Below are 22,492 nucleotides of genomic sequence, written 5' to 3' on the forward strand. Positions count from 1 at the left end.
AACAGAGGATGACAGACTAAAGGCCAAAATACTAAATGTCTTTTTCCAAAGTTGTTTCACAGAGGAAGATTGCACAGTAGTTCCTTCTCTAGATTGTCGCACAGATGACAAAATGGTAGATATCGAAATAGACGACAGAGGGATAGGGAAACAATTAAAATCGCTCAAAAGAAGAAAGGCCTCTGGATCTGATGGGATATCAGTTCAATTTTACACAGAGTACGCGAAGGAACTTGCCCCCATTCTTGCAGCGGTGTACCGTAGGTCTCTAGAAGAGCGTAGCGTTCCAAAGGATTGGAAAAGGGCACAGGTCATCCCCGTTTTCAAGAAGGGACGTCGAACAGATGTGCAGAACTATAGACCTATATCTCTAGGCCTAACGTCGATCAGTTGTAGAATTTTGGAACATGTATTGTGTTCGAGTATAATGACTTTTCTGGAGACTAGAAATCTACTCTGTAGGAATCAGCATGGGTTTCGAAAAAGACAGTCATGTGAAACCCAGCTCGCGCTATTCGTCCACGAGACTCAGAGGGCCATAGACACGGGTTCACAGGTAGATGCCGTGTTTCTTGACTTCCGCAAGGCGTTCGATACAGTTCCCCACAGTCGTTTAATGAACAAAGTAAGAGCATATGGACTATCAGACCAATTGTGTGATTGGATTGAGGAGTTCCTAGATAACAGGACACAGCATGTCATTCTCAATGGAGAGAAGTCTTCCGAAGTAAGAGTGATTTCAGGTGTGCCGCAGGGGAGTGTCGTAGGACCGTTGCTATTCACAATATACATAAATGACCTGGTGGATGACATCGGAAGTTCACTGAGGCTTTTTGCAGATGATGCTGTGGTGTATCGAGAGGTTGTAACAATGGAAAATTGTACTGAAATGCAGGAGGATCTGCAGCGAATTGACGCATGGTGCAGGGAATGGCAATTGAATCTCAATGTAGACAAGTGTAATGTGCTGCGAATACACAGAAAGATAGATTCTTTATCATTTAGCTACAAAATAGCAGGTCAGCAACTGGAAGCAGTTAATACCATAAATTATCTGGGAGTACGCATTAGGAGTGATTTAAAATGGAATTATCATATAATGTTGATCGTCGGTAAAGCAGATGCCAGACTGAGATTCATTGGAAGAATCCTAAGGAAATGCAATCCGAAAACAAAGGAAGTAGGTTACAGTACGCTTGTTCGCCCACTGCTTGAATACTGCTCAGCAGTGTGGGATCCGTACCAGATAGGGTTGATAGAAGATACAGAGAAGATCCAATGGAGAGCAGCGCGCTTCGTTACAGGATCATTTAGTAATCGCGAAAGCGTTACGGAGATGACAGATAAACTCCAGTGGAAGACTCTGCAGGAGAGATGCTCAGTAGCTCGGTACGGGCTTTTGTCAAAGTTTCGAGAACATACCTTCACCGAAGAGTCAAGCAGTATATTGCTCCCTCCTACGTATATCTCGCGAAGAGACCATGAGGATAAAATCAGAGAGATTAGAGCCCACACAGAGGCATACCGACAATCCTTCTTTTCACGAACAATACGAGACTGCAATAGAAGGCAGAACCGATAGAGGTACCACACACCGTCAGGTGGCTTGCGGAGTATGGATGTAGATGTAGGTGTATGTAGGCAACACATTTGGAACTTGGCCACACGGGGAAGAACTGCTAGAAGATTTCCTACATTTAAATTCAATACATCCCAACATACCTTTCACAATGGAAGTGGAAACAGCTATTTCTGATTATGTTGCTTAATGATGAGCGCAGAAAGAAGACTGGGACAAAACATTTGCTATAAATCCACTTACACCAACCTCTACCTGTATGCTAATTGTCATTATTACCCAGAACAGAGAAGTGGTGTTCTCAAGGCATTGGTACAAAGGTTTCATACTATGTCAATTTCTGAAAACTTAGCAGCTGAAATAGTCCATCCAACACAGGACCCTGCAGCAATGGTTACACAGAACAGCATCAGCAGCATCATTGACCGTGGGACACAACACAGGAGGCGGCAGAGAAGTCACAAGCAATAGCCTTCCTTCCACACACTGGAGCTCTGTCCATGACAGTCAAATATATTACCAAAAAGCAAAAGGAGCAAGGAAGATTCCACATACCAGACATGATTAAATCATTCCTGGGCAGCATAAAAGACAATTCAGGTTTCCACAGGTTGAAAGAGTACCACACCCATTGTCAGTATGGTTAATCGTACATAAGCCAAGCTGTCAGAACCATGGAAGAACTCTACACTGAACATCAACAGCACACATGTTTAACGCAACAGTGCATGACAGCACTCAGAGTATCATTTAGAAATGAGATATTCATGAATTTTAACCAAATTATAATACTGACATGGACTTCCATCTTCCAGGATTCCACTAAAATAGAATCTTTTGCAACTAAAATCGTATAATTCCTTTTAATCATCACTCGTGGTACTGCCACAGTAAAACCTGAGATACTACATTAGACATTACATTGAACAATAAGAACAGAATCCAGGGCATGCAAATAGAAAAACAAAGGTCAAACAATGTGATGGACAAAGTTATGCTGAGGATATTGGACACAATGTCAGTGAGCCATGCTAAGTGCAGACTGGGTAATGAATGCCTGGCACATCAACAGCACCCGCAGGTATAAATAATAGCCACAGCAGCCTCCTGGTGTAAGTATATTAGTGCACTTAATGTTGAGAATTCTATAGATGAAATACCATGCATGACGATGATTTGCATGAGAAATTTTCCCTTGTGATACATGCCAGAAAAAATAAGCATCATGGGTCAAGAGGAATGTTTGGTACGAGTCATCGACTTTGGTTATGGTGGCAGACTGATGTGTAGCTTAGCCCATTTGAAAAAATTGCTAGTAACATAACATTATAGCCACCGTATTATTAAGGCTTTTGTCATGTTTCCTACGTCACTGGTCAACGCTGATGACTTGTATGGAAAATTCCTCTATGTTCGAATCATAATGTAAATTAACTGCTAGTGCAGGCAGCACAACAGGGATAGGAGAGCTTCCATACATTTGAAAAATATCCATATCAAAACTACAGACATATTGAAGTGATGCACAGGACCACATTTACAAGAGTGTGTTCCGTATTAGTACTACCTAACAGCATCTGTTTTTAACAAAATGTTCACACATCTTCAACTGGAAATTTCTAGGTGACTTTAAACGATCTGATTACTCATTTGCCACAATGACAACATTCTTTTCGCACCATGTGACTTATATACATAAATGTCTCACAAAAAGACACAGTATTGACAATTTAATTTTCACACCTGTTTATAATTAGGCCAACTGTATAATCAGACAAAGGTGCTGACCTTGAAGCATCAAAATAGTACGTACAATACTACATTTCTAAATAAATAATAAAATTCTACAGAGTAAATGAATATATGGATTGTTTCTGTGCAGGTGGAGACATTTTCATTAGAGCATGTATGCTTCCCAACAGAAGTAAAAATGGAAAACATAATCCAGGCCCCTCCCCCAATAACATGTTTTACATGTGTGTAAATACACATGGTTAGCATTTTGCCACACAGTTTGTGCCTGTTTGCCCTCAGGCTGATGTGGTGGGTATGGTTTCAGTCCTTCCAAATTGCACATTTTAAGAGTAATAGACAAATATGAAAAATATTTCACTAATTCTGTGACTTGTTGACATACATAACACACGTGTACTTTTAGAATCTCTACTGTCCCACAGGGTAAGCAAGAGGAGGATAATATTAACCCGTTGACTATAAACTAATTTTCTGCAGTCAACACAGAATCATTGAATCAAAATATTACTTCCAATCTACAGGCTAATTTGACATGATCCGCACACAAAATGACCAACATTAAATAGCCAGGAACTTTGTTGTAATTACATGAAGAACATACTAAAACATTTATACAGTAAGACATTGGTTCTTGCACCATAATGGTCTGTACATAATTGCACACAAGACGGTAAAAGTGCAATTTGAATGTCAGTGGCTTTTGCATTACATGCAGTAGTAGGTAGCTGTTTTCATGGTGAATAATGGTAAGTGAACACGACAAATAATGAGCATGGTATACAATGAGTCTGATGATTAGACAAGATGGCAGAACTAATAAGAAAATAGCATTCGATAAGTCGCCCTGACATGTAATGGAACATAGTGTGCGGAATTTTGTATAAAAGAGAATAATATGTAAAAGTGAAACTGTAGTTTTAAGTTCCTGTGTGACCACAACTTCAGAAATTGGGACATTTCAAATTTCCTCCAGTCACATTTGTTGGCATCATCAACTCTCAACCAAATTATAACACTGAAATAAGAAACAGTATCCCAACAAATTCTGCCTTATTCTGAGAAACACACAATACAATAAATACATACGAAATCCAGTTGGCTAACCAACTTTATAATCCATTATAGCCAGATAAATAAATGTAAATCTCACATTAACAAAAATTCAACAATTTTCATTTTCACTGACACAAGTCATTGGATTTAGTGCTCCTCTATACCACCACCCAAGCAAAAAGAATTGACAACAGCATCACACAGCAGAAGAGCAACCAACACTGTTACATGCACTGGTAACACTATGTGTCATAGTGTTACAGCAGTCTTCAGCATCTCTAGAGAAATTTCTCTCCACCTTTCACAACTGTGTCTTAATGGATGCCAAACAATGTAACTTCAACACAAAAAGGAACATAGTACCTATAACAAGGGTAATTAACTAGGCTACAAAAAAAGTATCATTAAAATGTCATACGACCAGCTCTCACAGGAAATAGAGGAGGGGAAGGGGGCTACCGATAAATTGAGAAAATAAGTCACAAATATGTGAAATTAATAAAACAGCAGTGTTGTTGTTGTGGTCTTCAGTCCCAAGACTGGCTTGATGCTGCTCTCCATGCTACTCTATCCTGTGCAAGCTTCATCATCTCCAAGTAACTACTGCAACCTACATCCTTCTAAATTTGCTTACTATGTTGGTCTCCTCTACAGTTTTTAACCCCCCCCCCCCTCCCCCACTTCCCTCCAGTACTAAATTGGTGATCCCTTTATGCCCCAGAATGTGTCTTACCAATTGATCCATTCTTCTAGTCAAGTTGTGCCACAAATTTCTTTTCTCCTCAATTCTATTCAGTGAATCCTCATTAGTTATGCGAGCTACCCTTCTAATCTTCCGCATTCTTCTGTAGTGCCACATTTGAAAAGCTTCTATTGTCTTCTTGTCCAAATTGTCGATCGTCCATGTTCCATTTCCATACATGGCTACACACCATATTTATACTTTCAAAAAGAACTTCCTGACACTTAAACCTATACTCGTTGTTAACAAATTGCTTTTCTTCACAAATGCTTTTCTTACCATTGCCAGCCTACATTTTATATCCTCCCTACTTCAACCATCATCAGTTATTTTGCTTCCCAAACAGAAAAACTCATATACTACTTTAAGCGCCACCTTTCCTCACTTAATTCCCTCAGCATCACCTCTACCTCTACAAAGATATTCTGCAAGCCATCATACTCCATTATCCTTGTTTTGTTCATGCTCATCTTACATCCTCTTTTTAAGACATTGTCCATTCTATTCAACTGCTTTTCCAAGTTCTTTGCTGTCTTTAACAGAATTACAATGTCATCAGCAAACCTCAAAGTTTTTTATTTTTTCTCCCTAGACTTTTAATTCCTACTCCAGTTTTATCTTTTGTTTCCTTTACTGTCTGCTTAATATACATACTGAATAACATTGGGGATAGGCTACAACCCTGTCTCACTCACTTCTCAACCACTGCTTCCCTTTTGTGTCTTTCGACTATTTTCTTTTTTCTGTACAAATTATAATTGCATCCTGTATTTTACTCCTGCCACCTTTAGAATTTGAAAGAGAGTATTCCATTCAACATTGTCAAAAGCTTTTTCCAAATCTACAAACGCTATAAATGTCTTTCAGTGCTTTGTCAAATTCCTCCCGGAGTATCATTTCTCACTTCTCATCTTCATCTACGCCCTCTTCCATATCCATAATACTGCCCTCAAGTACATCTCCCTTGTACAGACACTCTATGAGTCCTTTCAACTTTCTGCTTTCCTTTTTGTGCTTACGATTGGTTTTCCATCTGAGCTCTTGATATTCTTATAGGTGGCTCTCTTTTCTCTAAACGTCTCCTCAATTTTCCTGATAGCAGCATCTATCTTACCCCTAGTGATATATACTTCTACATCTTTACATTTGTCCTCTAGCCATTCCTGCTTATCCATCTTGCACTTCCTGTCTATCTCATTTTTAGTAGTTTGTACTCCATTTGGCCTGCTTCATTTATTTATTTATTTATTTTTATCAATTAAATTCAATATATCTTGTGTTACCCAAGGATTTCTACTATCCCTTGTTTTTTTTACCTATTTGATGTCTGCTGCCTTTACTGTTTCATCTCTCAAAGTTATCCATTCTTCTTCCACTTTATTCCTTTCCCCTGTTCTTGTCAATAGTTCCCTACTGCTCCCTTTTAAACTCTCTACAACCTCTGGTTGTTTCAGTTTATCCAGATCAATCTCCTTAAAATCCTGCCTTTCTGCAGTTTCTTCAGTTTTAATCTGTAGTTCATAATCAATAAATCGTGGACAGAGTACACATCTGCCCCAAGAAACATCCTACAATTTAAAACCTGGTTTCAAATCCTCCTCCTTATCATTATATAATCAATCTGAAACCTTTCGATGTCTCCAGATCTCTTCCATGTATACAAGCTTCCGGCATGATTCTTATGCTCTGTGCAAAATTCTACCAGGTGGCTTCGTCTTTCATTTCTTTGCCCCAGACCAAATTCACCAATTACTTTCCCTTCTCTTACTTTTCTTAGTATTGAATTCCAGTCCCCCATGACTATTAAATTTTTGTGTCACTTAACTATCTCAATAACGTCTACTATCTCTTCATAAATTTCCTCAACCTCGTCCTGTATATTACGTAGTTATCAGTGACATAATAGACATTCAATATGAGGTTAGTTCAACTTCTTCCAAGACAATAGTTAACACTCTCACAAGCAAATTCTGCTATTAAACTGAAACAATTCTAGAGATGATTTAAGTATCACATTAGAAAATAAACTGACTTGGTGTTTCAGTGGTTAATTCTTTTGATTGTATGAATCACAACACATTTTTACAGAAACAGAAAGCATATTATTAATTATGTTTGGCAGCTTCTTCAGTTAAAAAAATCATGAACAGAATGTGTACAAACCACTGCCTACTACCAGATGGTTAGATATTTGTTTCCCACAGAATTTAGTTGATGGATAGCATGCTAGAAGATAATAGTGTCATTCAAATGCTTAGCCAGAATACTATTTACACTTTGCTTCTAAAGGATTAGCCTACAACTCGGATTTGCTTAAATGACATAGGCCTATTGCAACTAAGTGAGGATCACATCCCAAAATATTCATCTAGAAAGTGTCCAGCTGGAGACATACCAAAACGCTTCTCATAAACTCAACAATAACCTCATTAAATATCCTAAGGAACACAGTTAAATAAATTGCATTGAGCCATGCAGACAATAAAAACATATGCACATTTTACACTGTATACCAATTAATCTTGGTCTACATATGTCACAGTGAATTAAAAGCTTAGACTTGCTTGTGTGTCTACAGTAACCTCTCAGCTGATACGACCAATGTTATCATCCAAGTCACTGACATAAATGTTGAAGATAGTATAAGCAAAATACCAACAGAAAAACTGTATTTGTTAGGTAATGGCCAATTTCTATTCTGTAATTGGGCACTGAAACTATAATTGTTACCAGTTGTCCTGGAAATTTCAAACAACAAATAACTACAATGGCGAGCCAAAATTAAGATAGCTATGCAATGATTTGAACTCTATTACCAATTAATGTCAGGTAACAAAACATGCTGCCCTTTGCCATTTTTCATTGTATTTCCACACGGATAGGGAGAACTGATGCTGCACTTAATTTTATTCGCCCAATCCCAGCAACCTGGGCATAGGGAAACGGAAACCTTCCACAATTAATGGTTGCATGCAGATGACCAACTATTTTTAATTTATTTCAGGTACAAATAAAAATAAATATCTGTGTTTATTGCAAAACCTACCACATGCCTACTTGGTATGTTAGTTACTGTGCAAACTTTTGCACAAATTCTATGGAACCGAAATCCAAATGAAAAATATTTGCAAGTTTATCAAATACTAGTAACCCTGATATGTTTACATCGCTATACACATAATTAGCTGTAACTCTCATAGAAGATAAAAAATAAATTTGGTGATCTCAACATGATTCCTTCTCAATGTAGGGTACTCATACGACCACTGATAAAATTCAACACAAAAAATATTCCTGTATTAGTGCATGGAATTTAAACCTAAATATCTCAATAATTAGGTCCAAAGGAAATAAAATTGAATAACGCTTCCTCACTCTGATAAATAGGCGTATTGTCATTCATTCTCCACGTGAACGACAGGTGAATAACTGCATACCGTACATAAACAAATAATTGCAAAAAAAAATAAATGTTTCTTTTACCTCACTTTCTTCCGCTTCGGAGTCGAGAAAGTCCGCCATAACTCTGAAGGGAGACTCTCAAGAAGTGGCGAGGAACAATTCTGTATCTTCAAAACAGTTTTTCCTACGTGGTACGCTACTTTATGTTCCAAGGAGAGAAAAGGGTGGCAGACGATTGTAGGTTTATTACGGGTGGGAGAGAATATTTTATATTTGTTTATGAACTTTCATTCTACCACATTAATACTGGCTCCAATATTAATATGGACAAAACATTAATCCATATTTACATTAGAGCCTCCATTTAACACAAATATAACATGGCTGCCAAATGACAGATTCTTTTTGCAAAGATTTTAAATATCACATTGTGAGTGGAATATCTTACAAGGTAACAAAAGGCCAAAGAAAATGCAGATGAGAATTTAAATTGTTTGTTGCCTTATTCGATAAATATATAAGAAATACCTGTTACACAAAAATTTCTAAGTAACACAGAGATTCGTAATTTTATACACATTTTCTACATTTGACTTCGTGGCAGTATTGTGACACTATTTGACGTGGAAGATTTGACTATAAGGACGAGTTTCAATAGACTAATGAATATACCAGGTTTTGTCAAATACATTTATCATAGAATTAAGTGTGCTCAGAGTAATTTAATTTTTCATCGTCAGTCATTTAACACCCACTCTTCGATAAAGGTATCTTCAGCGATTTTCCGTTTGTTATGGTTTTTAGCTACAGAGCTACAAGTTGTTTTTGCATACGTTCTAATTTAATCTTCCCTATCAACAATTAGCCTATCGTCACGGTCGTTATCTGTATAGTGAAATCCGACAAATCACTTCCATGATCCATCAAGTTAGTGACCAACAAGCTTATCTACATTTCTCGCTGAGAAGCCCTCAGTCGTTGAGGGGTTGTCGTATTTGCAGCGAACCGCTGCCTCAATTAAGAACTGGAATCACAGACAGTTTGTAAAATTTACTTTTTAGTTAAATCACTGGAAATCTCGACGTAACCCACCGTAGCCCCTCAGTTAAGATATTCAGCGGCTCCAGGTGGGAGCCTTAGCCAGGCAGTAACATAGAAGAAACTGTACTCGGCGAGATTCACAGAAACAGCGTTTGCATTTCTTCTGTTTGCCCATCCACATCAGTTAGTGGTTCAGGTTCCACTTCTCGGTTTGTCCCACATAAACATTGACGTCTGCTGTTGTAGACGACAATCAAGACAAAATCGTTAACAGGCTAAAGAAGGCAAACTATCTACTTAAGTCACTGTTCTGGCATCAAACTGGATAACGCTCTACTACGTTCAAATTGCAGCAGATCAGGTCTACAGTTTAACAGAAAAACCAAGGAAGAGACGTATTCACAAACAAACTTCAGATAGATGAAATGCTGGTTTTTACTACCAATCAGTAGCAAACGATTTTCTCTAAAGAATAACTAAATGGCCTAAGAGAAATTTCCATCTACATAAGGCTCCAACTAAAAAGAGACCATGGGCACGAATTTAATGGATAGACCAGAACTATTATACATACCAGATTTTTACAAAAAACATAACATGCAAGTCTGCAAACTAGTATCCACACTGCTAGATGATAACCAAGCATCGACTCATGAAATAAGCTCAAAGACTGAGAGAGAAAGGTATGCCATGGAGATGCAATAGGCAGTTTAATGTAGCCACAAGCAGGTACAAGACCAAATCTTGCGTAACCAACTGGGGAACTGAATCGGTATACTTATAAATATCGAACACTCCATTGGCGAAATATAAAAATAACCCTACGATATGTCAAGGGAACTAAGGATTTCGAACTGAAAGTTTGTAAAGATGAGGACCACAACTTCAAAGGATACACTGATGTTTACTGGACTGGAAACAACGCAAATAGGTAATTAACCATTGATTTCTTGTTTATGACACAGTGTCTACAGTTTCACGGAACACAGAAACACAATCAACAGAAGCACCCTCTATAGCGTCCACAGTGCTATATTACGAAAATACTTAAAAAACAGTATTTATAAAGAAGAGACATTTAAAAATTGAATAATATATTTTTATCATGTAGCCGTCAAATAATAATTTCTCTATGTAAGTTTCGATTGCAAAGAAATCATTTATGACAAAATGATCTAAAGAGGTGACAAGATACGCTGTTTTGTTAATTTTTTAGTCGTCTTCACTTCTTCTCTTATCTTGAATGTGTATAGATGGACATCTTGCGAGTGCTGGCAAATGTAAGCATATTTGTATGAGTTAAGCATATAATATACTGATTTAATATTATTGTGCACGTTTAATTTGTAAGAGGTGATCCCGATTTCATGTCCGCCTTCCTTGAATTAACCTGCATTCAAGTAATTTACAATTCAACAATCGCAGCGGCCGATGCAGCCAACGACGCAATTACGTGGCGATATTAACTTATGAAAAATTAGCGGAAGCGGAAAACTCGCCCGCTATTAACATAATATTAATTTTTCTCCACAGCCGCCCGACATTGCAGAAAATACATAGCTTTAAGATTGTTATTTTCAGTACCATAGCCGAGAGCCAGAGCCAGGACTCCGACTACAACACAATGGTTAACGGATGTAAGAAAAATACCCTCGCGCGTGTGTGGGCCGCAATTGTAATTAATAACTAAAGATTTCTTTCTTTAAAGTGAACTGACTAACCGAGGAAAATGAATATGGAAACTTTATTACATTGTTCAACTTATATGCTCATGTTTTAAGATTCAGCGAGTCTAACATTCATTAATGTAACAAATATTTTGAGGTTAATATTGTTAAAAAGGAGAACTTCAGGAAAGCATTTAATCGTAAATCAAAATTAAATGAAATATCATTTTTATTAAGGCCCACCACGTAAGTCGGCAACAATCAAAAAATAGTAACAACAATAATAATATATTAAATTACGATGGCCGATGGACGCGAGACCTCAGTGAAAGAAACAGAATACATGACATTAACTTTTGTCTGTCACGAAGCAATCTGACTGCAACGACTTTAAACAGATTAAAATAATGTATGACAACAAAGGTGCACTTGATCTATTGAGATAAGTGAGTACAAAGACAGCATTAAACACATTGATCTGTGGTATAATTTCTGCAGGAGTGGAGCAAAATTTAAAGAACCAAATTATTGTGGATGTCATGAGGATGCTGCTACAAAGTCCCATGGATTATCAACCAACAATAAAAGAGTGAATTACAGAAAGGTGATGATTGTACTTGGGGTGCTGAAAAAAATTACGAATTAATATCCATGCCTATATTGAAAGCTGATATTTAACACTGTTATGATGGCCATTGGTTACATTTATGTATAGCTATTGTATAAATTAATTGTAATTACGTCATAATAATGCACAGAAGATATGAAATGTGTGTAGTTGCAGGTAAAATTTGAGAAACATATATAGCTGTGAAGGAAAATCATAGTAGAGTTCAGCTATATATTGGCCAAACAGCAGAAACAGAAAATGGAGTGAAAGGTATTACGGTAACCAACTGGATGTAAAACTTCAGGTGAACATCACCTCTGGTATTTTCTACTCAGCAAGACAATATTCAACTCCTGTGTGGTATATCATGTTTATGTGAACCAATCAGTCTTTTCAGATAATCACCAGTTAAATTCATCATCATCACCAATGAGAACAGGCCAAAACAAAATTCTTTGGCTTAAACGATTAAATGGTCTTGCAAATGAAATCCGATATGCTAATAACACATATATTAAGCTTATTTCATTTTAATTTTTTAGAAACTATAACACATTGATAACTGTTCTATTGCAGTAATCCTTACTTTAATTTTGTGCTATGTGCTTACACTAATGTTACCAATCGAAAAACTTATTACTGACAGTGGAACTGCTAGTATATTATGTATAAACCATCATACTACCCATGCATTGCAGGCTAACACTGGTTGCAATAGCTTACTGGAGACCCATTAAGGTTTCTCCCATTCATATGCTCTCCCATCACGCACTGTGCCAAGAGTCAGCTTGGACTTCATGAGTAATACATTGTTTTATAAACGTTTGTCACTTCTACTATGAAAGTTAGTCAGTCTGTTAGTTTCATGTTCCATGGGTCTTTTGCATGATAAATTGTAATGATTTGGAACAAGTCTTTTACTATCACATTACAAATTAGCTTCTAAATATGGCTACATGGTTTACATTTATAAGTTTTTTTATTTATTACTTAAATATACAAATGTAAGTTGGTAATTCCTACCAACCAGTTTTTACACTTTAAAATAACAGGTGTACTTCTGCAGAATAGAAAGAGGCATCAAGGGGAAACTTTTATAGTTTATTTTCAAATTTTACTTTGCTGTCTGTCAAACGTTTTATATCACTGTGTAAGTGATCAATAACTTTAGTTGCAGCTTTGGCACCCCATGTGGTGCTAATGTCACTGTACAGTAATGAAAGTCATTTTTCCATGTAGTATTGTAATTACGTGCATCATTGTTCATTTTAAACTGTTGTTGATTATTTACAATAATTTTCATAAGGGTATAAATATAATGCGAAGCTGTAGTCAGAGTCCCAACTCCTCAAACAATGTCTGCAAGATGATCATGGGTGAGCAGCGAATGTTATTCCTACAGCATGTTTTTGAGCAATGAAGACGTTCTTTCTCAAACATGAGTTACATACAACATTACGCCATATGGCATCTAATAAATGAAAATATAGAAAATATGTCAACTTACACATTTGTTCATCTCTGAGACTTGCAAAGATTCTAAGTGCAAATATGGCTGTACTGAGTTGCTTTAGGAGCTCCAAAATGTGCTTTTTGCTCTTTAAATTCTCATCAATATGTACACCTAAGAATTTGGAAGTTTCCGCCTTATTTATTATTTCCTCACCATGTGCTACACATATCATTGGTTTAGTATTCCTAAAGGTGCAGAACTAAATAAGTTGTATCTTTTTAAAATTGAAGAAGACACCATCTTCAGAAGATAGTACATTATGCTTTTAAGAATATTGTTTTCCACTTTTTCTGTTTCTTTGTGTAAGCTTGGATTGATTACAATACTATAGTTCAATTCTTTTATCTTGGCGGCTCGCGCATGCCCGCCCGGACGCAGGAGATTGCTGCGTTGCCAGTTGCACACGACGCACGTGCCAATAGAAGCAGCGCCATAGTATAGCATAGATCGCAAGCTTACGTTTAGGGGGGAGCGCACAGTTCATGAAGTAAAGCCACCACAGCCGCATTAACCCTTTCGCTGCTATAAAGACGTGCTCCTTGCATTCCGCGCTGTGTGCGATTTTGTCACTGCACTGCTCGCCTGTGCAGACACATCGTGTTCCGACTGCTTTGACGCTCTTATCATTCGATTCCACAAAACCTATTTGGCCCAAAAATTAGATTTTTACACATCTTCTTGACTGATACCTTCCCCCCATAAATGACTTAATTTTGTTTCGATGTTCAACGCAGTTATTATGCAGCATTAAATATAGTAAACCATTGCACGAAATTTTGAAGAGTTTGCAGAGGTAAAAGTCCATAGAGTATACTTTCCGTATGGTCGATTTTAGTTGCCACAATGTTGAGAATGAAATGTGGACAAGATACCTAAATTTCATATAAAATTTACTGTATAACAATATCTCATTTAATTTAAGTACGACATAGCTGTCGTATGTAATATTGAGAAATATTCCGTCTTTCGCGACTATTTTTGGGCCAAATAGTTTCTGTGAAATCGAATGATAAGTCTGTCAAAACAGTGGGAACACCATGTGTCTGCACAGGCAAGCAGTGCAGTGACGACAAAATCGCGCACAGCGTGGAATGCGGGCAGCACGTGTCTGCAGCAGCGGAAGGGTTAATGAAGAGACAAAGCACTAGAAATTTCAAAAAATTGCATTCAAACGAATATAATTTGTGAAGTAAGGCACTTCGATATTGTTTTTAAATAATGAAAATAATAAGCACAGCACAAGGTTATAAGTCTTAACCTTTTGCTTAGAAGCCCAACACCTCAACCATTATGCTTAACGCACCTCGTTTGATTACATGGTGCCATAAGGACTATAACACGTCACGCAAAATACTGACAAACACTGTTGGTATGACTATGAATTACTCACGCTTCGTCGAAGTACAATAGGAAATAAACAATTACCGCTGTTCTTTATTGCGAAAAAGCGGTTCGTGAGATTGATACAAACATCTTTCCTTGCTATCGCCTGAATTAGGAGTCTTATTGCTTGTTTGATTTAATCAATTAATACAATATGAAGCAATTGGTATGAAGAATGCTTTTTCCAAACTTTCTACAAAAGAAAGTCTGCTATCAAGACATTGCTTTTGTTCTATTACTTTACTTATGACTGAACGTTTCTAAAACTGAAAACACTCGTCCATGCTCTGCACTGCAGTCGAGATCTGGCAACGTCGTTCTCTGTTCATTGGCTGACTGTGTTTTGTGAAGTCAGAAGCGCAGAACGAACCTAACCTCGGCCGCCAACATAAATGACGCGCGCTTTAGTGGGATCTAAAAAAATAACTAATTCTGCTTTTTATGTATTAGATGGAAGATCTTTTACATATCTGAGGAACACAAGTGGGCATAAGACTGAGCCTTGGGGAACTCCATACATGATTTTCTCCAGTGAGAGATCAACTTTTTGTGTAGAGTAAATGGTTCTAAATTCTAGGCCATTATTCTATCATAATGCTGCCACATAGAATTCGGAATCAAGGAACAGTTAAGAGAGCAGCATGTTCATCAAGACCTAACACATCACATTCAAAGCATATTTATTGGTATATGATTGTACTCTTGAAACTGAGCAATTCCGTTTTTTGCTCCCTGTAAAATTATCGTTTCCTTAACCCAGAATCAGTTTATACAAAATTTACAAGTTTTTCAAGAACTCTACTAAAACCAAAGTTAAAAATATCATGTGTGTAAGTCAACTGAGACCACTACTGTACACATAAATGCTGTCTGTTGATGAAACAAAAGTTGTTATGAACAAACTATAGCAGTGGACAAACGGAATAGGGATGTATGGGTGCCTATGCTATGATGTAACCATGTGAAGCAAGCGCTAAAGTAGCTTCAAATAGAAAAACACTGGTATTGATTGGCAAACTAATTTTTCATCTCATGACTTCTTTTGGGAGAACAGAATTATCAAATTTTGGCATGAAATGTAGGATATAAGACAAGAAATTAAAAGGAGTACATTGCAGCAACCCAGTCACAGCAGAGAATATGCCTATTAAAAGTGCTATAGAGTGTCTTGTCACTTATTACTCCACAACATCATCAGTGCTCAACTAATGTAGAACATTAAACATTGATCACATAAAATAATTTCAACAATGTGTTGCATTAGAGAAAGTAATGGCTATGACGAAATTGTCATGTGATAGATGTTTACTAAAGACTATCATATTATTTAGATTAAATATACCAGAAAAATTACTAATAAAGGCATAAAAATGTTTGCCAACCCGTAGTACTCTAAAATTCCTGGGATTTGGGGATAGAAAAGAAGCATACTCTTCAAATTTCAGCTCAAATCTAATGATACAGTTCTGCTGAATTGTGTATCGATATGATAGATAAAACTGGTTGGGTATCAAGACAAGTGTTTTACGATTAAATTCCAATACGCCCATAGATCATCTTGGAGGTTTTTGCCAAAGTGATGAAATGAACTAGTATTAATGTTCTTGAACCATCACAATGTTGACACCAGAATTCGAACTGTAGCTGATAGAAAATTGTCTCATATGCTTGTGGTGAATATCTGTGCAGGTATCACTTCCTCTACATCCATCAAAATCCATTGCAAACTCAGCTGTGTTGAGAGTCCTGAATGCGACAAAGTAAACATGTTGCAATTTACAGTAGATAGTACTCATGAGTAAAACAGCCAGTTGTCTGAGTGCTAATCTCTTCTTGTTTACGTGGTCATGTGTAGGTACATGGTGAAAGACCCCCCCCCCAGATATGGTAAGGTTAAATTTTATTTTAAAAAATGAAACAGCGATCGACCATAAGCGTCGGCAAAGACATTATGTATGCGTTGGTAAGGTGCAGACAAATAAAACCTATCATTCATTTTCTGTGTAAATGATTTTGTTTTTGCTCTCTGTCGTATGTGGAAGGATGGTTAAGATGTATTGCTTAAAGTGTAATGAGTGCTGTGTATTACATATGTGTATGAATAAGAGAATACTTAACAACAGTTTTAAGTATTTTTACTGAAGTGAAGTGGAGCCAAGTTAGGAGGATTTTCTTCATTTTTTTGACATGCGATGGTGTCTTTGAAGCTGGCTGCCTGCATCTACAATTGAAATGAAAGAGAGGAAGCCCAAACAGCCTACATTCGTACAAGCAGGATGTTTCTAATAATGCAATTGTATTACATTTTAAATTTTTTCCATACATTTGTATATATTTTTTTATTATTATAATACAACTGGTGGCCTGAATGCCATGACTTAAGGGCACTGGTTGTAAGTAGGGTTTGTTAACTATTGTTCTAGTAAGAAATCTCTATCACATTGTTATTAGTCATAAAAACTAATTGTCTCTTTTTTCTGTTTCTATGAATCACAACAGGGAGCAAGTAAAGCAAAAAGGCAAAAATTGAGGAGAAAATTTTGGAGAAGAATAATTATCGAAAACAGGTTACGTAAAATTTTCCATAGTAAGCTGTTTTATTTGACACAGCTGAGGTAGGATGGCTACACAAGCTGCTTGCATGGTTACGCTTGGTAGCGCCTCTTTTGATGTAGATAGAAACCTTTTCTATTCCCTTCCTTGAATTTTATGGTGGAAAATTTACAGGAATTTTTCAGTGTGATACACATTGCCAGTAAAGCATAAAGAATTACGACACAATAGTTTCCGTATCATAATGGACGTAAAACAGGCTTTGACATCACGTAATTACAATTATCAGGTGTAATAACTAGCATCCAATATTTTAAAATTTTTGTGAAAATTTTATTTTTGCATATTCATACAACATGACAGAAAAATATATGTTCATTGTTGATAACAACAGCGAAAACGCAATCAGCCAAGATTGCATAGGAATTATGCGATCAAACAATTGAATTTCAGGCGCCATGCATGCCTACTGCATAAAGTTTAAGTAGATCAGAGATGAGTGTCACAGGTGTGATAAATGATAGCGATGTTCCACAGCGGAATAACCTTGATGACCAATGTTTACAAATGATGAGACAATGTCATGCATCTCCCAGAGCGACATACCGCTCATGAATGAAACATTGGAGAGTGATTCAAATACGAATCTTGACAACACGTTACAAACATCACTTTGTCACAACACAAACATTAGTTTGCAAAGTACAGCCGACAGAAACCACAGTAGTACAACTGACGCACTGCTATGACAGTTGTTATCTAACATAAACACGAAATTAGATAATATGAACACGAATTTCAGTAATATGAAACAAGATATGATTACCAAAATTGATAATTTGACACAGTATCCAAGGACCGTAACACAAGATATGAACATGGTAAAACAGCAACAAAAGACTGTTACACAATATCTAAATACAATGATGCAAGAACAAAAACAAGTATTCAAGGATTATCAGACATGGTCTCTTAGAAATTCTATTAGTTAGCCAAAATTATCCCAATGAAATCGACGAAAAATTGAATGATATTGTAAGTAGGCTGTTTAGGTTTCTTATATTGGTAACGCCACGTAGCGCTCTGTGTGAAAATCACTGGCTGTGCTGTGTGCAGTCTGTGACTAGTTTGCATTGTTGTTTGCCATTGTAGTGTTGGGCAGCGGCAGCTGGATGTGAACAGCGCGTAGCGTTGCGCAGTTGGAGGTGAGCCGCCAGCAGTGGTGGATGTGGGGAGAGAGATGGCGGAGTTGGGAATTTTGTAAGACCGGATGTCATGAACTGCTGTATACATTATGACTTCTGAACACTATTGAGGTAAATACATTGTTTGTTCTCTATCAAAATCTTTCATTTGCTAACTATGCCTATTAGTAGTTAGTGCCTTCAGTTGTTTAAATCTTCTATTTAGCTGGCAGTAGTGGCGCTCGCTGTATTGCAGTAGTTCGAGTAATGGAGATTTTTGTGAGGTAAGTGATTTGTGAAACGTATAGGCTAATGTTAGTAAGGGCCATTCTTTTGTAGGGATTTTTGAAGTCAGATTGCGTTGCGCTAAAAAAATATTGTTTGTCAGTTTAGTGTTGATCAGAATAAGTAAAGAGAGTAATGTCTGAGTACGTTCAGTTTTGCTCAGCTGTTTGAAAATCAATTAATGTAAGAGTTTTATCAGCACAGTAATTCATTAATTTTTTAAGGGGACGTTTCAATATGAAAAAAAAACAAGTAAAGTATGAAGTACTTTTTGAAGTAACATTATGGGGTTATAATAGAAGGTAGATTCTTTTAACAACCATCATGATCTAGTAGAGCAACAGATGTAGAAAATCATAGATGCAAACACTAATACTGATGCCATACAAAACCAGTTGTGTGCGACAGTAAAAAAGGTAACCACTGTCATTGACAAACTAAATAAAGATTATGAAGGTGTACCTCTAGCTGTAAAAGATCTTACTTTAAGGGTAGCAACACTAGAAGTTGACTCAGCATGTACTAAGAAGGAGAGAGAGAAGAACAATGAAAATCTGAGTGATATCATTAGTCCAGGTGAAGCAGGTACGTTAGATAAGGGTAATACCGTTGCAGAGAAGTTAGTAATAGATTGTAAGTTATACTCAGATGTAGTGGAAAAGTTAAACATTGACCTACAAGCAGTGGAAAATAGGATCCGCAATCTTTTAGAAGAAAATATTATTGTTCTCAAAATATGCACATAAATAATACACAGGCTGCAGTGAACAAACTACAACCTGTTGGTATTTACCCAGAAATTGTCATGAGTCCCACAGCAGGTACCAGTGATAGTTGTAGAGCGCAAAATGTAAACATATCCACAACTCCAATACCTAAGCAATTACCTGCCAGAATCACAGCCCTAACTACAATAACAACATAAATACGACCGAAAATGCCACGTGTCTATCAACAATTTTTGCAGACTCTCGTGGTAAAATAAAATGTGTGGCTGCGAAACATTTTAATGATAGTGATTTGGATTTGATTTTGAATTGAATTGAAATGTTTATACTTTTGAGTTTATGCTTTTAATAACTGGCTGATTAATAAAGATTATGACCAAAATTTTTGTTCATGTTAAGAGTTACTTTAATATGAGCCAGTCTAGAAACACCTTACACTTAATTTGAAAACTAAAATAACATTTTTATATTTGCCTCGGCTAATCTTTTTAACAAACATTAGTTCTGTGTTATAATTTGCAAGTGCCCCCACACACGAGAGAATTGTTCTTACCGCCATTAACAAAGAATTGAAGTCCGAGTTGTGGCTCTGGATCTCGGCAAGCACCTGAAAATAAAAATCTTAAAAACTATGTTTCTTCTGCTGCGTCAGGAAAAAATATTTGCTATGTTTTGAACGGGCAATCTCTTTGCTTCCGCTAAATTCGTGAATTAAAAATGCCACATAATGGCGTCTGTTGCTCCAGCGGCGGCTGCAACTGTTGAGCTAAAAATTCCTCAGAATACTGATTGTAAAACGAAATGGACATGGCACAAGTCTTACCTTCTACAAATAAAGGTGAAAAATAACTTTAAATTATTATATTATTGAATTAACATCACAAATGAGCTTACATTCGTCAGCAATTAGCAAACATGTCCAACTTCCACAACCTCATATAAGAGAAAAAATAGATAGTAGAATAACAACTGAATGCTGTTCTTCTCCACATCAAACTTACATAGATTATATTGTGCATAATTAGTAATTTTTGCATTCAAAAATTGACATTAACATTTTGCATAATAATAATAATAATAATAATACAAGTTACTAGGCTGTCTGTTCATTATGAACTGAAATTACTCGATAAACTCATGAAAATATCTCTGCATTCACAGGTAAAATTACACCTTAGCAGGGTGTTGCATTACTGGCATTTACTAATTATAAGTCATTCTTTACCCACAACACATGAGATACCTTTGGTGTTATACACACCTTACACTTATGTTCTATTGCAAATTAGGATCAACTGGTGTCTCAACTTTGGAACACATAAATACTGAGAAAACAATATACAATATATGCTTCTGCCAGCCTCTTTAGTATTACAATTAAAACATATTATACACACTAATAGAAATTCATTCAGCTTTGTATGCTGTTGCATATTCTTGAATAAAATTTTAAAACATTCTTTAACCTATGTTTTTTATTCCTTCAAAATTGAAATTATTTTCATGGTAATGGTATTTTAACCTCTACAGAAATGAATCATATTACACAACTCTTTGTCCATAACTTTTCTTACATACTACATTGAAATATATAATATTTACATATGAAAAATATGCTACAAATTTAATCCATGTTGTTGTTGTTGTGGTCTTCAGTCCTGAGACTGGTTTGATGCAGCTCTCCATGCTACTCTATCCTGTGCAAGCTGCTTCATCTCCCAGTACTTACTGCAACCTACATCCTTCTGAATCTGCTTAGTGCATTCATCTCTTGGTCTCCCTCTACGATTTTTACCCTCCACGCTGCCCTCCAATGCTAAATTTGTGATCCCTTGATGCCTCAGAACATGTCCTAGCAACCGATCCCTTCTTCTGGTCAAGTTGTGCCACAAACTCCTCTTCTCCCCAATTCTATTCAATACCTCCTCATTAGTTAAGTGATCTACCCATCTAATCTTCAGCATTCTTCTGTAGTACCACATTTCAAAAGCTTCTATTCTCTTCTTGTCCAAATTATTTATCATCCATGTTTCACTTCCATACATGGCTACACTCCATACAAATACTTTCAGAAACAACTTCCTGACACTTAAATCTATACTCGATGTTAACAAATTTCTCTTCTTCAGAAACGCTTTCCTTGCCATTGCCAGTCTACATTTTATATCCTCTCTACTTCGACCATCATCAGTTATTTTGCTCCCCAAATAGCAAAACTCCTTTACTACTTTAAGCGTCTCATTTCCTAATCTAATTCCCCCAGGATCACCCGACTTAATTCGACTACATTCCATTATCCTCGTTTTGCTTTTGTTGATGTTCATCTTATATCCTCCTTTCAAGACATTGTCCATTCTATTCAACTGCTCTTCCAAGTCCTTTGCTGTCTCTGACAGAATTACAATGTTATCGGCGAACCTCTAAGTTTTTATTTCTTCTCCATGGATTTTAATACCTACTCCGAATTTTTCTTTTGTTTCCTTTACTGCTTGCTCAATATACAGATTGAATAACATCGGGGAGAGGCTACAACCCTGTCTCACTCCCTTCCAAACTACTGCTTCCCTTTCATGTCCCTCGACTCTTATAACTGCCATCTGGTTTCTGTACAAATTGTAAATAGCCTTTCACTCCCTGTATTTTACCCCTACCATCTTTAGAATTTGAAAGAGAGTATTCCAGTCAACATTGTCAAAAGCTTAATTTAATCTACTATTTACAAAATTTGAACACTGCTCTATTGAGCAAATATTTCAAATCTTCATACGGATATAGCCCTTTTACTCCCTCTTATTGGACATCACCCAACAAATAACTACACCTGTGAGGTATGTCTATTGTTTAATAATGTCTGGCATATACCGATTGCCATTTCCTATTTCTCTTAGCTAACATAGAAGACTTGGGGTGGATCTTCAGTAACACCAAGTTACCTTGTTGATATAATATTACTTCTTTAATTTTCTTGTCATGTTTCTCCTTCCTCCTTTCTCCAGA

General features: G+C 36.6%; 1 protein-coding gene across 1 annotated transcript in view; it reads right to left on the bottom strand.

Annotated features, from left to right (window-relative positions):
* LOC126191473 (transcription elongation factor SPT6) overlaps positions 1 to 8,921 on the bottom strand; it is a 169,841-nt gene extending 160,920 nt beyond the window's left edge. The window contains exon 1 of the mRNA XM_049932355.1: positions 8,613 to 8,921. Within this exon, the coding sequence (XP_049788312.1) occupies positions 8,613 to 8,651 (39 nt within the window). The 5' untranslated portion in view covers positions 8,652 to 8,921. The remainder of the gene's footprint in view (positions 1 to 8,612) is intronic.
* Between the last annotated feature and the right edge of the window lie 13,571 nt (positions 8,922 to 22,492).

The sequence above is a fragment of the Schistocerca cancellata genome, chromosome 1 (assembly GCF_023864275.1).
Source record: "Schistocerca cancellata isolate TAMUIC-IGC-003103 chromosome 1, iqSchCanc2.1, whole genome shotgun sequence".
NCBI classification, from domain to species: domain Eukaryota; kingdom Metazoa; phylum Arthropoda; class Insecta; order Orthoptera; family Acrididae; genus Schistocerca; species Schistocerca cancellata.